Here is a 20,002-nt window from a genome sequence, read left to right as displayed (position 1 = left end):
TCAATAACTGGGATCTCATCATATTAAAAAGCTTCTGTACTGCAAGAGAAACCAACAACAGAGTGAAGAGACAACCCACAATGTGGGAAAAAAATTTTTACCAGCAGTTCCTCAGACAAAGGTCTACTATCTAGAATACTTATAGAAATCAGACCTCCTAGGGCTCGGGATTTAGCTCAGTGGTTTCGCTGCCTGCTGTGCAAGTGCAAGGACCAGTTCAATCCCCGGTACCAAAAAAGAAAAGACCTCCTAAATTTAAAGATCCAGTCCAAAATTGGGCATCTGAAATGAACAGCCATATCTCAGACAAAGAAGTAGAAACAACAAATAAACATATGAAAAAATGTTCAACATCACTGGTCATTTGAGAGATGCAAATGAAAACAAAGCTGAGATTCCACCTCACTCCAGAAAGAATGGCTGCTATAGAGAAATCAACCAATAACAAATGCTGGTGGGGCTGTAGGGAAAAAGGAACCCTTCTCCACTGCTGGTGGGAGTGTAGACTGGTGCAACCACTGTGGAAATTTGTATGGAGATAGCTCAAAGAACTAGGATTAGAGGTCTTATTTGATCCAGCTATTCCCCTGTTGGGTATCTTCCCAAAAGAACTAAAGGAATCATACCACAGCAATATATGTGCACTCATGTTTATAGCTGCATAGTTATAATAGCTAAAGCTTGGAAACAGCCCAAGTGCCCATCAACTAGAGACTGGATAAAGATGTGGTTTTTTAATATAATGGAGTACTACTCAGCCATAAAGAATAAGAAACTAGAAACATTTATAGCTAAATGGATGCACATGGAGGCAATACTCTTAAGTGAAATAAATAGGACACACGTGTAAATACCAAATAGTCTCTCTGGTGTGAGAAACTAAAAGTGTAAATAAGGATCAAAATGTAAAATAGATAATGTGAATAGGAAGAAAAGGTCTAGAGGGGAAGGGGAAGTGGGAGGGGTAGGGGAAAGGAAAGAAGGGAGAGGATAAATATGAGAAAAGGAAAAAACAGAAACAAAGTCTTTGTTTCTGTGGGAAAGAAAGTGGGTGGGGTGGAGGTGGGTGAAGGGAGGGCAGGGGAATGGGGAAAAAAATAAGAACCAAGATACATCATGTAAAGGTACAAATTTCCAATGATGAATGTCATCATATTGTAGACCTAAAATGTACCAATAAACTTAATGAATAAAAAACCCAATTATTAATTTTTTTTTTTGGTACCAGAGATCGAACTCGGCACCTTCCGCTTTCGAGGCAGGCAGCGGCACCACTGAGCTAAATCCCCGACCCCCAATTATTAAATACTTGTGAAAAATGTACTTTTAGTTCAGACAATTTCAAATTGAGATACGCAAATCCCAGGTTTTATGTGATGAGAGGATTTAAAATCACGAAGTAAACCAGATGCAGCAATACAGATTTTTTTAGATGATTTGGTGAGGGGTTTTGGGGTTTTTGTGGGTTTTTTGCAGGGGCATAGTTAGCATAAGAAGAGGTTGATTATACTGATATGAAGCCAAGCATAGATAAGTTTTACTACATGGACTACAAACCTCTTCCCCCAGTACTAAGACTGAACCCAGGGCTTTCACACTGAGCTGTATCCTTAGCCTTCCCCTTTTTTTCCATTAAGTTTATTGGTACATTTTAGGTATACAATACAGTTACATTCCTCATTGCCTTAGCCCTTTCTTTATTATTTTTGAGACAGGGTCTTTCTTGATGAGTTGCTAACTTGCCCAGCCTGGGCTCAAACCTGTTATATTCTTGCCTCAGCCTTCCAGAGTGATAGAATTATATAAGCATGTGCCACTGCACCTAGGTGACTACAAAGTTCTTTTCACTCAAAATTCAAAATGAATTCTGTGCTTTGTGTCACCTGCCTCTACCTTCCCTCATCCCCATCTTAGGATCTCCAGTGGTTGTGAACTGAAAGCAGGAAATTGTGTGTGTGTCTGTTTTCTGAGACAGGGTCTTACTCTATGCTGGCCCTGAACTATGTAGCCTGGGCTGCCTTTAGGAAGTGTTAAGGTCAAGGAAATGGATGTACTGTTGTTACCTGAGCCTAAAAAGGAAGGCAATGCAGGCATATGTATTGGCTGTGCATAACTTACATGCAACACTGATAGAGAGGGGCAAGAATGCTTCTCTCATCCAGCGAGGGGTTCCCAAAGCTGAAAATTAAATGAAAACTTGGTGAATTAGATGGAAGTACCATTTCCCTGCTTAGCATCAAAGCATCAAATTCTGTAAGAAACCCAAATGTGATCCTAGATAATTTCATGTGCTAGCAGCTCCAATCACTTAAAAATAAGCAGGGCATGACCAATTAGACACAGGATCCCTAACAGCCTGTGCTGAAGTATCAAACAACAAATAACCTCATTTACAAGGTCCCTTTTTCCTTCCAAGATACTGCAAGGTGCTGGAGCATAACTATGGTAATAGTGTGGAATGCACAGACTAAAAGGAGAATAGGAAAACCCCTAAATTTGAAAGCCTGGGAGAGAAATAAGGGATATTCATACTAGGATCCCCCAAACGAGCAGATGGCCATTACTTGTCCTACTCCAAAACTGCCAGTATCCTATTCTCCACAAGAAAGTATACTGGAAGCTTCAAGCTGGAAAAACTGTTCACAGGGGCTCAGAAAACACTGATTCAAAGCAGATATAAAAGTGTTACTAGCTAATTCAGAGTTAGGGAAATAGAGATGATTCCGGAAGAACTCAATTTTTCACTCTTTTCCAGGAAGCACACCTTAATGGCTGGAGAGTCTGCCAGCCCTTGGTACAGTACAAGTCCTCCAATATTAAAGGCTGCCCCACCCCTCCCAAAATATTCATGTTGCTAAATAATTTCTAATATAAGAAGTGGGTGGAGCCTTTTGGAATCTCATGAAGGGGATTCATGTCCTTTCAAAAAAAAGAGGGGTGAGGAGGCTGGGGATTTAGCTCAGTGTTTCCACCGCCTGCACTGCAAGTGCAAAGACCCGAGTTAGATACCTGGTACCAAAGAAAAAAAAAAGAGGCGTGAGGGAACTTGTTCACCTCTTCTACCATGTGAGGACACACAGAAGGTATCATCTATGAGGAACGGGCCCTTACAAGACACCGAATCTACTGGCATCTTGATCTTGGACCTCCTAGTCTCCAGAATTCTGAGCCACAAATATCTGCTGTTTATAAATTGCCCATTCTAAGGTATAAATTGCCCAGGCTAAGGCAGCTGGAATAGACTAATCAACAAATTTGATATGTACCAAGTATTATGTATATCAGAATTTATATGATCTTTTAAACAAAGCAACCATTTTTACAAGCAAAGATGAAGATTTTCAGGAACAAATATAGCCCTGGTCACTAGCTGCTTTGCTGTGATGAGTCAGAGGGAGAGGCAGTGTTTGTTGGTCCACTACTTTCTGTCAATGTCACCATCTTTCACAGAGTATGAGGTATGTGTTGCTCCAGATACGATGGTGGCATCATGTCCTAATGCTACCCAAGCATTCTTTACCGAGGAGCTGTCTCAGCATCTGATGTTAATAGTAATGGCTTAGTGCCTGAACAGTTTGGGACTCCAAGGAAGCATTCTATTTTAAGAAATTCGATTTATATATAACTAAAAGTATGGCACTAAACTGGCCACCATGGAGACTGCAGAATGCAAAGTGGAAATATAGTGTGCTCTCCAAATAGCTTAGGCCTAAAAAGGATAATACTAATAAATAAAATAAACTTACCTTATTCAAGACAAAAGTAATTTGTATTTTAATATATAATCACTATGCAATAGTTCTCATGATAGCAAGTCTGAGCATAGACTGCCACCAAAATAACAGATCATCCTAGGGCCAGGGATTTAGCTCAGTGGTTTCGCCGGCTGCTGCATTAAGCGCAAGGACCCAAGTTTGATTCCCGGTACCAAAAAAAAAAAAGCCAGAACATCCTATTATTTGATCAGATTAAATTTTAAACTGCATGAACCTCTTGACAGATGAATTTAACAGAAAATAAAGTCTATTTTCTATTAAATCTGTACTTCTCAGATCTGATGCTCTGTAGGCATCATAGCTGAGAAAGAAGAATGTAGGTAGTGACAAATTAAGGACTTGCCTTCCAGCTGTCTGTGAAGAGGGCCACTTTTCCATTTTTTTAAAGTCCCAAAATCCCTTATGGGCAGAAAAGGATGGGTGCCAATAGCAAAGGCCCCAAGCAGAAAAAGGACATACTGTATCAACTGTGCTCTGGATGTTTTCCAGGATACCTGCTATAGTTTGGGTCTGAAATGGTCTCTCAGGCTCATATGCTAAAAGCCTGGCTGCCTTCATATAGTGCTCCTGGGAAGTGGTGGAGCCTTTAGATGGTGGGGCCTGGATAGAAGTTAGGGAACTGGGGGCTTTCCCTTGAAGGGAAACCTGGGACCCCACCCCTCCCTTTCAGTGTTTGTTAGCTGCCATGGGGGGAGCAGCTCTTCTCTAACATGTGCTCTCCACTATGGTGTTTTACCTCATCACAGACCCAAAAGCAATGGAGCCAACTAAAGATGGACTGAAATCTCTGAAATAGTCAAAATAAATCTTTCCTTTTTATGTGGATTTATCTCAGGCATTTGTTATAGCAACAAAGAGCTACATAACATGATACACTAGAAAATATCCTTCTTTTATATATAGAAACTGACAGAGAGTCCTGCTGGTCCTACCTTTTGGCATTATCAAGAAGGATGAGCATACTAGCTCCTTCATCATCTTGAAAGCTCTCATAGTGATGGCGGTCAGCATTGCCAATCAGGTAATCAAAGACAGAGGTGTCAATGATGTCCAAGAGGCGCGGGCCTGAGTCATATGGAGATGTTTTCTTCACAGCATCGCAGTAGCTCTCATCATACTCCCACCTGGAGGCAAGCAACACCACGAGTGTTACTGAGTGCCAACAATGTACGTGGCTATTATGGGTTGAATCTTTTTTTAAAAAAATATTTTATTTTATACCATTCCCCCCTCAAGCCCCCTCCCCTCCCTATGTACAGAAGCTTTGTTTCATTTTTTTCCTTTATTTTCACTTTTTTCTTTGTCCTTTCCTTTCTCCCTCCTTCCTCCCATTCCCCTTCCCATTTGAACACTTTGTTCCCATTTCCCAACAACCATTATACATTTCAGTCCTTATTTCCACTTTTGGTTTCTCACAATATGGGTTGAATCTTAAATGTCCTCCAAAGGCCATGTGTTCAAGGTGTGGTGGAACTTTAGGAGGTGGGACCAAGTGGAAGGAAGTTAGATCACTGGGAGTGTGCCCTTAAAAGAGTGATTGGGACCCCAGCCTCTCCATCACTTTGTTTCCCAGAGGAAACAAATGAGGTAAGCAGCCTTACTTCATAATGCACTTCCCACCATGATGTTCTGCCTTACCACAGGTCCAAAAGCAATGGAGCCAACCAACTATGACAATTCTCTGAAACTATGAGCCGGAAATAAACCTTTCCTTCTTTTAAGTTGTTTATCTTAGGGATTCTGTTACATGGATGGAAAGGTGACTCAGAAAATTGGTACCAGGAATGAGATAGTTGCTATGACTATTATCTGATGTTGTGGTTCAGAAGCCTTTGGAACTGCTCTGCAGAAGTTTGGAAAAGTTTGGAGAAGCAGACTAGAGAAAGCCTAGAATTCTTGAAGCAGAGAGTAATGGGCGATTCTGGTGGGAACTCAGAAGATCACAATGTTGACAGAAATGCAGACAGCAAAGACTGTGCTAATGAGGTTTCAAATAGAAATGAGGCCTCTACTGGGAACTGGACTAGAGGGCATCTGTGTTACAATCTGGCAAAGAATTTGCCTACATTTTTTCCATGCTGAGACTTTGCAGGAGGCTGAGTTTAAAGGTAGTAGACTGGTTTATCCAGGGAAATTTCAAGGCATCACTGAATTCAGGCAGTGGAATGGGTTTTGACTGCTGCTTTTAGCCATAAGAAATGGGAGCAAAAAGCAAAGCAGAAAGATTTGAAAAACTTGCAATCTGACCAGAAAAGAAGCATGTGTAAAATTTAGGCCAAAGAGGATACAGTTGCTGAAGAAATTAGCATAATTTAAAAGAAGCCAGGTACTTTGCTCCAATATAATAGGGAAGATACCTTGAGAACATCTCAGGAATTAGTGAGACCCCACCCATTACAGAATCAAGGGTATAAAAGTGTAAGTTATTCACTTGAGAAGAGAACCTCCCTCAAACAGACTTAGCAAGTCATTTCCCTAGGATCCGCTTCTCTTATGTCCAGCCATCAAGGCACTCAGAGGCCACTCACTACGGCGGTGGGCCTCTACTCTAGTCCAAGAGGATCTGACTACTGCTTTAGTGAGTGGCAGACTTTGGTGTCATCCATGTTTATTTTTCAGGGATGCAGAATACAAGAGTTGTAGGGTCATGGAGGCTATGACTGAGATTTCAAAGGAAAGCACATGGGACCAGATCGTATGTGGCAGAACTGCATTCTTCACAAGCAGACCCTGAGAGGCTGATGTATGAAGCTGAAGCTACTGACGCCAGAAATAGGAACACTGCTAAGGAAAGCTGCAGGCAGCAAGGAGGGCCAGCCCAAGAGAGGCTACGTGGGCTGAATCAGCAAAGCTGTAGGGGCATGGCAGCCCAAGCCCTTTGGAGCCCACATAATACCATCATGTTCCCCAAATAATGGACATGGGAGCTGGATGATTTAAAGTCTGCTGGGATTCAGTCTTGTCTTGGTCCAGTTTCTCCTTGCTATTTTCCTATTCCTCCCTTTTGGAATAGGTTATGTTTACTCTGTGTATTTTATCTTGGAAGTATGCAACTTTTTTATTTTCTTTTTTCCTTTTTTTTGAGACGCGGTCTTGCTAGCTAAGCAGTTCAGGCTGGCCACGAACTTGCAGTGATTCTCCTGCCTCAGCCTTCTGAGTGCTGGGATTGCAGGCATGTACCACCACACCCAGCTTTGTTTTTTTATTTTTTTGAGGGCTTACAGGTAAAAGTCTGCTATGAGTCTCAGAGACTTTGCATTTGGACTTTTCAGCTATGCTAGAAGTTAAAATCTGGAGGACTCTTGGAAATGGACTGAATCCCTTTTGTATACTGAGATGTGCATAAACCTTTGGAGGCCAAAGGCATCATATTATGGTTTAGATCTTAAGTATCCTCCCTAAAAGCCATGTGTGGAAATTTTGGTTGCCAACATGTGGTGCTACTGGGAGATAGTAGGACCTTTAGGAGGTGAGGCCTAGTAGAAGGAAGTTAGATCACTAAGGTTGTGTCTTTGAAGAGATATGGGACCCTGGCCTCATTTTCTTTTTGCTTCCTGGCAGCCTCCTCCACCATGTACTTCTGCCAGGATTTACTGTGCTAACACAGGCCCAGAGCAATTGTGGCCAAGAAATCATAAACTGAACTTCTGAAACTGTGAGCCAAAATAAGTCTTTCCTCTTTTTAAGTTGATTTATCTCAGGTACTTGTCACAGTGATGGAAAGCTAACACAGTGGCAGTGCTAAAAAAAAGAGAAGAGTCCTCACTTAGCAGGTTTGCTCTGACCCTGCAAGGATTTTTAAAATTCTTGAACAGCACAGCTGGCTCCTATTAAGGACAGGCACCTGGCCAGGCACAGGTAGAATTAAGTCGTGGCTCAGAGGAGCATTTACCTGGCCAATTTGCCTTCCCGGTAAGTCCTGCCCCAGGGGTGTCGATGTTTCTGCAGAGGCCATACATCTGGAAGCCAAAGTGTGACAGATCCCTCCATCGTGTCTCCATCGGCACACGCTGGCTCTGTTTCTCGGCAGTAATAACACTTCCCATAGAAACAAGTATTGTTTCCTAAAGGACAGAAAGGAGCCAAATACACTTAAGGGAAAAAAAATGAAGAAACCAAATTCTCTTCCAAACAATCTAGAAGAGCTGGTCTCTAGAAGAGATCAGCTGAGTAAAAAGGCACTGACAAAATAAAGATCCTGAACTTACTATATTTTACATTTATTTTCCTTTCCCACATAGGCCATTATTATTCCAACTTATCTAACAGCATGTAAAAATGTGTCAAAAAATGAAAAGACAAGCCATAGATTGGCAAAAAGTATCTGCAAAACACACATCTGATAAAGGATTATTTTTGGGGTTGGGGAAAGAACCCAAGGCCTCCCATATGTTAGGCAAATATGACCCCTGAACTATATACTCTCAACTCTAGAAAGAATTCTTAAAACTCAACAATATGAAAATAACTAACCTGACTTAAAAGTAGGCCAAACAATAAGAATATATGGAAACCGCTCAACACCACTAATCATTAGAGAAATGAGAATCAAAACAGGAGAGCCAGGCTGTGGTGGTGCAGACCTATAATCCCAGCACTCAGGAGGCTGAGGCAGGAGGACTGCTGTGAATTTGAGGCTAACATGGACTATATAATGAATTCAAGACCAGCCTGAACTATATGGCAAGACTATGTCTCAAAAACAAAACAAACGCAATGAGGTACCATATAAACCCAGTTAAGAGTATTTATCATCAGAAAGATAAAAACAAAAACAAACAAAAAAATGTGCTGGCAAAGATGTGGAGAAAGGGAAATTCTTATGCACTGTTGGTGGAAATGTAAATTAGTACAGCCATTATGGAAAACAGTATGGAGGTTCCTCAAAAAACTATATACGCTGGATATCTTACAAAATTAGAAAAACAATCCTAAAATTCATTTGGAATCAGAAGAGACCTAGAATAGCAAAGGCAGTTCTGGGCAACAAAGGCAAGGTAGGAGGTATCACAATCCCTGACTTTAAATTATACTACAGAGCTACAGTGATAAACACAGCATGGTACTGGAAAAGAAAAGGATCAATGGAACAGACTAGAGGATACAGAAACAACTCCAGACATACTCAGCCACCTCATCTTTGACAAAGGAGCCAAACACCTACACTGGAAGTAATATAGCTTCTTTAATAAATGGTGCCAGAAAAATTGGCTTTCCACATGCTGAAGATTAAAATTAGATCCATATCTTTCTCTTTTTTTTTGTACTGGGGATCGAACTCGGGACCTTGTGCTTGTGAGGCCGGCAGCTGAACCACTAAGCTAAATCTCTGGCCTAGATCCATATCTTTCACCACGCACTAACCTAAAATCAAAATGGATCAAGGATTTAGATATTAAAACCTCATCTTATTAAAAAGCTTTTGCACAGCAAAAGAAATCACCAACAGAGTGAAGAGACAACCCATAATGTGGGAAAAAAATTTTACCAGCTATTCAGATAAAGAACTATTATCTAGAATATATAAAGAACTCAAAAAAATCAGATCCCCCAAATTTAAAGACCCAATCCAAAAATGGGCATCTGAAATAAACGGACATTTCTCAAAGAAGTAGAAACGGCAAATAAATATATGAAAAAATGTTTAACATCACTGGTTATTCGTGAAATGGGAATTAAAACAACACTGAGATTCCACTTCACTCCAGAAAGAATGGCTGCTATCAAGAAATCAACCAATAACAAATGCTGGCGGGGCTGTGGGGAAAAAGGAACCCTGCTCCACTGTTGGTGGGAGTGTAGACTGGTGCAACCACTGTGGAAATCAGTATGGAGATTTCTCAAAAAACTAAAACTAGAGGTTCCATTTGACCCAGCTATTCCCCTTCTTGGTTTCTTCCCCAAAGAATTAAAAGCATCCTACCACAGAGATAAATGTGCACCCATGTTTATGGCAGCACAGTTTGTAATAGCTAAATCTTGGAAATAGCCCAAATGCCCACAGACTGATGAATGGATAAGGAAGAGGTGGGTTTTTTTTATACAATGGAGTACTACTCTGCCATAAAGGATGAACTTCAGACATTTATAGCTAAATGGATAGACCTTGAGACCATACTCTTAAGTGAAATAAATCAGACACACATGTTTAAATACCATATTGTTTCTCTGGAGTGAGAAAATGAAAGTGGAAATAAGGACTAAAATGTATAATAGATATTGGGGAATGGGAAGAAAATGTTCAAATGGGAAGGGGAATGAGGGAGGAGGGAGGAAGGAAGGGACAAGGAAAAAAATGTGAAAATAGAAGGAAAAAATGAAAACAAAGCTTTTGTACACAGGGAGGGGAGGGAGGAAATGGGATTAAAAAAAAAACTATACAAGCTGGACATGGTGGCGCACAGTTGTAATCCAGCACCCAGGAGGCTGAGATAGGCAATCACAAGTTTGAGGCCAACCCAGGCTACACAGTAAGTTCAAGGCCAGGGTCTTACTACATAGTAAGACCCTGTCTCAAACAAAACCCCCCAAAACAAAAAAACTAAAAACTATACATAAAACTACCATATGATCCAGCAATCCTGCTACAAAGGAAAGGAAATCAGCATGTCAAAGACAACTTTGCACTCCCGTATTTATTTCAGCACTACTCACAATAGCCACAATAAGGAAGCAACCCAGGTATTCACAAATAGATGAATTGATAAAAAAAATGTGGTACAAATACATAATAGAATAGTATTTGGCCATAAAATACTGTCAATTGTGGCAGCAGGGATGAAAATGGAGGACGCCTGGGAAAGGGCAAAATTATGGAGACAGTAAAAAGGCCAACAGTTATGGGGGGAGGGTGGAGAGGAATGAATAGAAATTTGAGCTCAAATCCTTTACCTTAGAGTTAAAAAACAGAAAGGTGAGGCCACATGCACCATAGCCAGCTACATGCAAATGAGTTATAAGCTAACCCTTGGAGAGCAGTAGAGTAAGGCAGTGATCTTCCAGGCCCAAATACAACACTATAAGAGACCATCCCCTTACAGAGTTGTCTGAAGATTCCCTAAATTCTCAGGTTATAGGATGGAGTTCCCAAGAAAACACATGTACATGAAAAAATAACTGAGACAATGATATGCAGACAATAACTGATTTAGGCCAAATTCTGAATTTGAGATTCAGTGTAGGAAATAAAGTTATTATCTCCTTTCTATTAGTAAGTGACCTCATTTCCTACATCAGAGACACAACAGTGTGTATATTCTGAGAAAATTTTCAATTTCCTGCCATCAACCTCTAAATCCATTTCCCCCACTAATCAGAGACCAGTATGCCTATTTGCTTTTGCATTCCCTCTAGTTCCTTAAGTCCTAAAAGATAAACCAGCTTGCTCAGTTGTGCCTCATTTAATCTAACTAGTCTATCTAAATGTCCTCTATAATCTTCTTACCTACGATTAGGAAGGTACTCAACAGCTGCTCCGTGGCAACAGGCTTGATTTCTGTCCGTAGATTAACAAATCTGCCAACCACCAAAGGAGCTCGGCGGAAACCCAGAATCCTGGTTTGGAAGATTGAAGAAGAGACAAACCTTTTGAGAATGTATCTTTAAATAGCAATCTCAAAAATTATGGTTAATAATGTTAGATGTGTAAAGGTACTGCAAGTTGGAAGGTAAGAGGGTTTTTTTTGGTACCAGGGATTGAACTCATGATCTTGCACTTGCGAGGCAGGCACAGTGCCACTGAGCTCCTTTCTTAGAGATAACATATATTTAGGAGTTTAATGTCAAAATGTAGCAAAAAGGATCAGGAAAATCTGGCAAAATGTGAATAACTGTTAAATCTATGGAGTATATGGGTTTTTTAAAAATAAATTTTAATAAAGCATTAGAAAAAAAATTAGGCTTGAACTCATAATGGGTTCAAAGCTTTGCAGATGAACATTATACAAATTGTCCTAAAAGGACAAACCCACAGGACAACTTAGAGACTCATTTGAAGGTCCCTCTCTCTGATGGTCTGAAAACAGTCTTATGACTAAAAACAATCTTTTTTCTGTAAGAGAAATTTCCTGGCTGAAATACACATAATCTATGAAGAAAAGTAAGATGAGTAGAATTTGGAACACACAGAAAATTGATAATGAAGAAAACAAAGATCATCCATAATTCTACACACATAACTACTGACATTTTGGTACATAAGCCTTTTTTCTTTACATGTATACATAAACATATACTTATGTATATACATACAGTTGAGCTTATATTGTATGCAGTGTTGTATCCTGCTGTTTACTCATCATTGTATTCATGAACCTTTCCCGATGTCATTAGAAACTTTAAAAAAATGGCTACATTATAATAAACCACTGTTTAGGGCTGCTGATTCTATCCTAAATCTAATCTTAGAAAAGGCACAAAAGCAAGATTTGTCAAACAGATTTGTCAAAATAACATAAAAATTGAGAGAAACCCCTGAGGCAAGAGAAAGTGGCTAAATCTGTGTGTGGTGAAGAAAGAGCAAACCCAAGGCAGAAGCAATGGGGAGCAGGGACACAGGGGTGTGTGGGAAATATTCTTTCTCCTCACTGAGCAGTGCAGGCCAAAAAACAGAAGCCAATTTAGTGATAAAGAGCAGTATCACAGTGCCACTTGGAAGTTGGCTAGGTGACAACAGTTAACAAAAGAAGTAGGGGGTTGACCAGGAAGCATCTGGCTTTGAGGTATGGAAAAGCTTTTAAATGTAAGGCACTTACAGCATAAGTCATAAGTTGAAACCTCACATTCAATTAACATCAAAAGAAACCATTTTTTTTGTTTGTTTGTTTGTTTGGTTTTTTTGGTAGCAGGGATCAAACTCGGGACCTTGCACTTGAGAGGCAGGCACCGGTACCACGGAGCTAAACCCCTGGCCCTAAAACTAACCATTTTTTAAAACAAAGAATACTTTATTCAACAGTTAGAGATGCTGTGAAAAGATAAACTTTGTCAGTTACTGGGGAAATAAAAATGAGATACTATTTACCATACATTAAATTAACAAAAATTACTACATCAGGTAATACGAAAATACGGGTCCAGAAATGGGGAAAAGAGGGTCTTTACGGCTTGCTGATGCCCAACAAATTGAAAGCAAGAAGAGGCTGGAGAGTAAAGAAATCAGGCAAATAATAAATAATGTCTTGGATAGCCTGATTCTAGTGTGCATTAAGTGAACAGTAGCATTTATCCAACTTTCTGCCCCTGGGTTTTAAAAGAGGCAGCAAAAACTCATGTTATTATAAACATTTAACTTTTTCTACATCTGTAGATATTGAGGTTGCTATCAGTTTTTCACGACCACAAAGTACTACAGTGAAGAAAGGAGTATATATATATATTTTTAAAATTTATTACCACCTGGGGTATTTCCTAGAAACATCTTCCTAGAAGTATCTTAAATATGTACATAAAAACAGTTATTCATTCAAACAAAATCGACATTATTTTTGATACAAAATGCCAGAGTTCTTAATAGATTGAAATTAACAATGCCAAAAGCAGAATATGAATCTCAATATAGTGCCAATAAAGTATTATCCTCTTTTAAAAAAAATCTTTGCTATTTTTGGCAGGTGAAAATAGTAAACCTATAGTTTAAGTAAATTTTAAACATTTTCTAGTGAGGATAAACTTTATTTATCCCATTTTTATTAGCAACAGGTGATTCCTATTCAGCTAACTGCCTGTGTTCTTTTTTATTTTTTTGAATTAAGTTTATTGGTACATTTTAGGTATACAATACAGTTACATTCATCATTGGGATCTTGTACCATTACATGATGTATCTTGGTTCTTTTTTTTTGGTACCAGGGATGGAACTCAGGACCTTGCGCTTTTGAGGCCGGCAGCAGAACCACTGAGCTCAATCCCCAGCCCTTGCTGCTTATTTTTAATGGCCTGTGTTCTTGACCCACTTTCTATGAGAGTTCTACTGCATATAGATTGTATCAACATGTAGAAAATTCTTCCTAATGCAGAAAAAGACAAAAAAATTCATCTTCCCTCTCCTGGCATCCTTACAGATTTCTTTTTTTTTTTGAGGCAGGGTCTCACTGTGTAGTTCAGGTTGGCCTTGAACTCACTATGTAGCCCCTGACAGGCTTCAAACTCCTGAAGATCCTCCTGCCTCAGACTCCTAAGAATAGATTCATTTTTAAAGCAAATATTGTAAATAATTTCTTTTAAAGTCTGTCAATATACCAGTCTGAAAGAATTGGTGAAAAGAGTAACTGGAATATCAGACAATTCAGTTAAGAGGTTTCTGACTAACAATCTGCTAATAAAACATATTAATTTTTCATGTTGGGTGTGATGGCACACACCTGTAATCCCAGAACTCAGGAGGCTGAAGGAGGAGGACTGCCATGAGTTTGAAGTCAGACTGGGCTACAAAGTGGGTTCAAGGCCAGCCTGAACTACACAGTGAAACTTTGTCTCAAAAAATAATTTTTCTAGTTATAAATTAAATTCATATCTACTTTTCTTTTGGAATGTGATTATTAATCATGATTATCAACTTGACTGGATTAAGAGATGTTTACAGATCAGTAAAACATACCTCTGAGTGTGTCTGGGTCGGTCATGAGGGCATGACCTTGGAAACTATTATATCTGGCTCCTAGCGCTTTCTTCTCTGGGCTCTTTCCAACCTGCTCTGCTTCCCAGGTGCTATGAAGTGAGCAACTTTGCTCCGCCACACCCTTCCACCATGATATTCTGCCTCACCTCAGACCCACAGAACAGAACCAGGCTACCATGGACTGAAACCTCTGAAACTGTGAGACAAATAAACTTTCCTCTTTTAAACTGTGTATACCAGACATTTGTCCCAGCAATGCGAAGGCTGACCGATATGTAAAATTACTCTGGTTTTGGAACCTGTGAAAAATTTATATAAAGAACAATAAAACTCATTATATATTTCAGGCTAGATGTTTCCAGTGTATGGGGATATCAGTATCACAACAAAACAAACAACAGGACTGCCAATTCCCAATTAATGATCAATTCAATTCAGGGATATGAGTTCAAACTTTGCTTTTCATCCTGCCATTTTATTTAGCAAGAATATCTTCAGTCAGGATGATAAAAAACATGCCAGTAATGAAATGAAATAAAGGTAAGTCTGAAGTTAAAATATTTACTTTGTTATTCCTAGTGTCACCCAAATTACGAGGGACTCATATAAATGTAACAGAACTAGTAAGCTATCCAAAATAGGTAACAAGTCCAACTTATTAGTGTGCCCTCTTTGACTTCTTTGAGAGATTTTTGCCTGGCATCATGGTGCATGCCTATAACCCTAGTTGTTAAGGAGGCTGAGGGAGGAGGATTACCAGGCTGTGCAACTTAGCAAGACTGTCTCAAAATACATTTTTTTTTTTTTTGGTACCGGGGATTAAACTCGGGACCTTGCGCTTGTGAGGCAGGCACGAGCTAAATCCCCAGCCCTCAAAATACATTTTTTAAAAGGGTTGGGGATGTAGTTCAGCAACAGAATGCTTGTCTGGCATGTACAAGGCCCTGGGATCAATCCCAGTACTTGGAAAGAGACAGAGACAGAGACAGAGACAGAGAGGAAGAGAGAGACTGAGGTCGATTTTAAAAGGCAACCAAGTGGACAAAGACTATTAGGATTATACTTACCTGTCCAAGTGAAAGGCTGCCACCTCTGCATTGTGTCTATCATAACCAGCATATGGCTCCCCTTCCACCACATAGTCTCGGCTATACCTAGCAAAGGGAAGGGGAAGCACAGGTGTAGACATGAATCACACTGGTACTGGGCAGACAGCAAAGGAGGCAGAGTACACACTTTAGCAGGCCTGAGTTGAGTCTGTTCCATATACACCCTGAGAACAGTTGTGGGTTAGCCAAATTGCTGCTAGATGGTGGGAAGATGAGGTAGAAAAGGAAACTAGAATTCTATATCTGCCTCAGCAATTATTCTATGAATAAAACATAGAAGATGCTATTTTTACCACTCTAAAGGGCTTTCAATGTGGTTTAAGTACAACTACAAGGTAATTTTCTGGAAGGCAAGAAGCACCTTTGTATCACTAGCACAATGTTAAAACTTAGAGTCAGTGCTTAATAAATGTCTACTAAAATGTGTATTAGACTGAACTGAAGAAACAAAAGAACTTTTGCTTACCAGAATGGCTGTGGTAAGGCTTATAAAAGAAGTTTAAATTTCTTGGGAAAAATAGTCCTGATATTCCTCATTTTTTTTTTTTAATGAGAAGGCAAAGGTGCTTTTGGAAAAAAGAAGTTTGAATAATATTCTTTTTCTTGCTTCTTAAGTTTATGATGATGTAGAGGAAGAAAAACTGGACTAGCAGTGAGAGCTGGGTGTGGTTCTCATTATCTGTGTGGGTAACTCTGAGCAAACTCTTCTTTTCTTGGTGTCAGATTCCATATCCATAATATTAAGAACTGGACTAGGAGGTATTTCCAAGGTCTCTTTCATCTTAAACTGCATTCAGATGATTTTATACCATATGTGTGACATAAACAAAGACTAATGAAAACTAGTATATTTCTTTCTACTAATCACTTTTTTGTTTTATTTTGTTTTGTTTTGTTTTGTTGGAGACAGGGTCTCGCTATCCAGTTCAGGTTGGCCTTGAACTCAGTATGTAGCCCAGGCTGGCTTCAAAACTTTTAGCAATCCTCTTGCCTCATCCTCCTGAATGCTGGGATTACAGGTGTGCACCACCACACCTGGCACTACTGATCACTTTTAAAGTTATAATTTAAACCTGTTATTTATAAAGAAAAAATATTTAATTCACTTATGACTTCTACTGTGCACCTGCATTCCTGAATCAAAGGGAGATCTATTAGGCTTACAAAGGAACTGTGAAATAAGTTGAGATTGAAATGAAGAAGAGCAGTTCCACTATGGACAGTCAGATTTCCAGTGCTAAAACAGCTTTAGGGTGTAAGGTCCTGAGTTTGATCCCTAGTACCAGAAAAAAAAAAAAAAACAGCTGTGGGGAATTGGAAATGGTAGTATAAAAGCCAATGATCTTCCATTTAAATCATCTTCGAATACAAATGAAAAATGTCTCCACAACATACCTTCAAAGCAAAGTAAAACATTCATGTTAAAAGGCAGCTATGTATCACCATCTATATGGGTGGACACTAGTTTCTCATTAGCATGGTCTAAATATCATGGTTTGGTTTGGCTTTTGCAGAGGGTCTCATTATGTAGTACAGGCTGGCCTTGAACTCACTATGTAGCTCAGACTGGCCTCAAACTCATAGCAATCCTCCTGCCTCAATCTCCTGAATACTGGGATTACAGGTGTGTGTGCCACTACACCTGCCATTTTTATTGTTGTTCCTAGTGCAAATAATTATTTAGGCTCCCAAGGTTATATTGGTTGCCTCTAAATTAAAAGTCAATTTTTAAATATCACTGCAGTAAAAGCTGATGACATACAAACACTTTTTAAATAGAGGTTTAGTTTGTCTGTGAAGATAGGAATGTCCTAGAATATGTATTAGGATGCCAGTAAGTCACAGGAAGATATGTGATGAGTGTGTACCCTCCATTCAGTGAAATATCAGAGAGGTTTAGCATACATTCATAATGAAATGTAAAACCCTAGAAGAATCCAGGAACTTTGGGAGTAGATGGGAGAGGATGGGAAGGAAAATGGAAAGGACTAAGAATCAAAATGAAAAAATAGCATTGGAGTTTGGAGGTGAATCCATAGCTCATATGCTGGAATATGGAAATTTAGAATTGTGTATCTTACTTTCCTCACCTATAAAATGAATAGTTGGACTAGCTGATCTGCAAGGTCCTTTTCAGCATGTCTTAAGATTATTCATTAACTTCTATCCAATCCTAGGCCTCTGCCTTGTTCCTTTTCCACCATAACTTCAGATTTGGACTGTAAAAATCAATTTACTTCCGGAATGGATATAGCAACAGAGAGAGAGCAAACAAATACTTTTTATAATGTAAGGAAAAGTGCATAAATAAAAATATCACTACATTACTTTACATGCCATCTAACCATATGTATCTTCTACCTCATAGTAGGACATGGACAACCAGGCTGCAGAAATGCTGAAACCACAGTCACTATTAAAACAAAAAAGGTGCATATCTTGATTTAGCTGTGAGAACTTACATCCTCCTTTCAGCAGAGTGATCCATCTTAAGACACTGACAGAATTCCTAAAGTAACTGCCAATTAATCACTCCTATCCTTCTAGTGAAGGACATCAGAGTCTGAGCAAGGACATTAATTTGCACTTAAGAGCAGCACTGAATATCTTATGAGGCCCTGGGGGTCAGAACAGTATTTTGCTGGATGTTTAGGGATTTGAGTTAATTTGTACAAATACTTAAACCTACACCCCCACCTTCCTCAGCCTGTGGGTATCTGGTGTAAAGCAACATAGGTCAGCATGCACAGTGCACGTTAGTTAACACCTTCTGCAGAAGCTCACACACCTTGCTGGGTGGGCAAGGAAGCTATCCTGCCCCTGGGAGTAGGCATGAACTGTTCAGCAGAAGTGGGGGAGGATAGGGCCCAGTTTGACAGGAAAAAAGAGTGAAGGGAGACTAAGGCCCAATGTGGAGAAGTGTACTAGATGGTGGGGTTCTTGATCATTAGGCTGTGGAGGCTGGGTTTTGTTTGGTGGGTAGAGTGATTAATATGAGTGAAGAAAAGCAGTTCAACTAGTAATAGTCAGATTTCCAATGCTAAAACATGATATGAAAAGAAACGTAATAAGCCAGGCATGGTGGCACATGCCTGTAATCCCAGCACTCCATAGGCTGAGGCAGGAGGATTGCAGCAAATTTGAGGCCAGCCTGAACTACACAATGAGTTCAAGGCCAGCCTGAACTATGTAGCAAGACCCTGTCTCAAAAAAACAAACAAAAAAAGAAGAAGAAAGAAAGAGAGAAAGAAAGAAAAGAGAAAGAGAGAGAGAGAGAGAGAGAAAGAGAGAGAAAGAGAAAGAGAAAGAGAAAGAAAGAGAAAGAGAAAGAGAAAGAGAAAGGAAGATAATGGAATGGCTTCAGGGTAGTAAGAGATATGAGGTAAGTCAAGTAAGAACTAGAGTTGGCTGATTTCTCTGTTGCCTCCTTCCTACTCATCAATCTGGATTCTCCTCCCTCCACTTATACCTCCCCTGAACATTTCAGGCCTGCCTGCAACGCACCTGGTCTACACTGCACCCTGATAGCAATCTCTGTCTTCTAACACTTCCCATTTCACCCTTAATTCTCCAGTATACAAGTAGTGGGTGTTCAGAGGAATTCTTTTTGTTTAAACAAAACACTTATGACTCATCTCTTTCTCTATAAATTTAATTTTTATTTTTGTTTTGCCTTCTATCACTTTGCTCATGTTGCTAATTTCAAAACTAAATTAGTGATTTTTAATGATGGGTGTTCCACATCATCTCACTTAGAGGAAGGCAAACAAAGAAATTTAAGAGAATTCCATGTATATGCCAGAATACAAGCTGCTTACAACTCTGACAGATCTGGTTTCAAACCCCAGGTCCACTCATTACTGTGAGGTGACCTTGGCAAGGTAGTTACTCTAAGCCTCAGTTTCTTATTCTGGAAATAAGAACTGAAGTTGCCCTAAAGATTAAAAACATTAACACATGCTAAAGTACATAATGAAATACCCGGCAAATGGTGTGGATTCAACAGAAGTTAGATCCCAAGGCTCACATAACCATACTTTTTCCACATTACCAAAAGCCAATCAGGATGACTTTTCTATTCTCCAAAAGTCTACTGCATTTTAAGCTTACCTAATTTCCATATCTTCCATACATCTTACTTCCCAGTTCCAGGCAAACAAACACTGGTTCCCAAACAGAATCCCAAACAGATTCATGGTCTAGTTGCCTTTTATCTACTGATAGTTGGGCAGAAAAGGGAGTTGAATTTTATACATCTTTTCCCTATATTTCTTTCCTCACACTAGCAAGAAACCTAAGGCATAATTCTCTCAAGTTTACCAAGAGATGAAAACATGTTTAGTGCACAAACTTTGAGAACTGGAATAATCATAGAAAACTTTTTTAGAAAATTAATTATACCGTAGTATTGCCACATAAGCGATCTCTGTAGATCTCCAGAGAAGTCCAAAAGAGTTACTATAATATATACACCAGTTACTGAGGCAACTAACATGGCC

General features: G+C 39.4%; 1 protein-coding gene across 6 annotated transcripts in view; it reads right to left on the bottom strand.

The window, feature by feature from the left end:
• Positions 1–20,002, bottom strand: part of Fam20b (FAM20B glycosaminoglycan xylosylkinase) — a 40,108-nt gene that overhangs the window by 6,885 nt on the left and 13,221 nt on the right. For 4 of the 6 annotated variants that reach the window (XM_004853367.4, XM_004853366.4, XM_021265359.2 and 1 more), the window contains exons 3-7: positions 15,462–15,548; positions 11,221–11,330; positions 7,669–7,840; positions 4,709–4,900; positions 2,119–2,178 (exon numbers count right to left, since the gene is read on the bottom strand). In XM_004853367.4, the coding sequence (XP_004853424.1) occupies positions 2,119–2,178; positions 4,709–4,900; positions 7,669–7,840; positions 11,221–11,330; positions 15,462–15,548 (621 nt within the window). The remainder of the gene's footprint in view (positions 1–2,118; positions 2,179–4,708; positions 4,901–7,668; positions 7,841–11,220; positions 11,331–15,461; positions 15,549–20,002) is intronic. The other 2 variants (XM_021265360.2, XM_021265361.2) reach the window with 2 other exon arrangements.

The sequence above is a fragment of the Heterocephalus glaber genome, unplaced genomic scaffold (assembly GCF_053883595.1).
Source record: "Heterocephalus glaber isolate CG9 unplaced genomic scaffold, H.glaber_assembly_v1.0 deba00001600, whole genome shotgun sequence".
In the NCBI taxonomy this organism is placed as follows: Eukaryota; Metazoa; Chordata; class Mammalia; order Rodentia; family Bathyergidae; genus Heterocephalus; species Heterocephalus glaber.
This window is presented reverse-complemented; position numbering and strand designations above follow the sequence as displayed.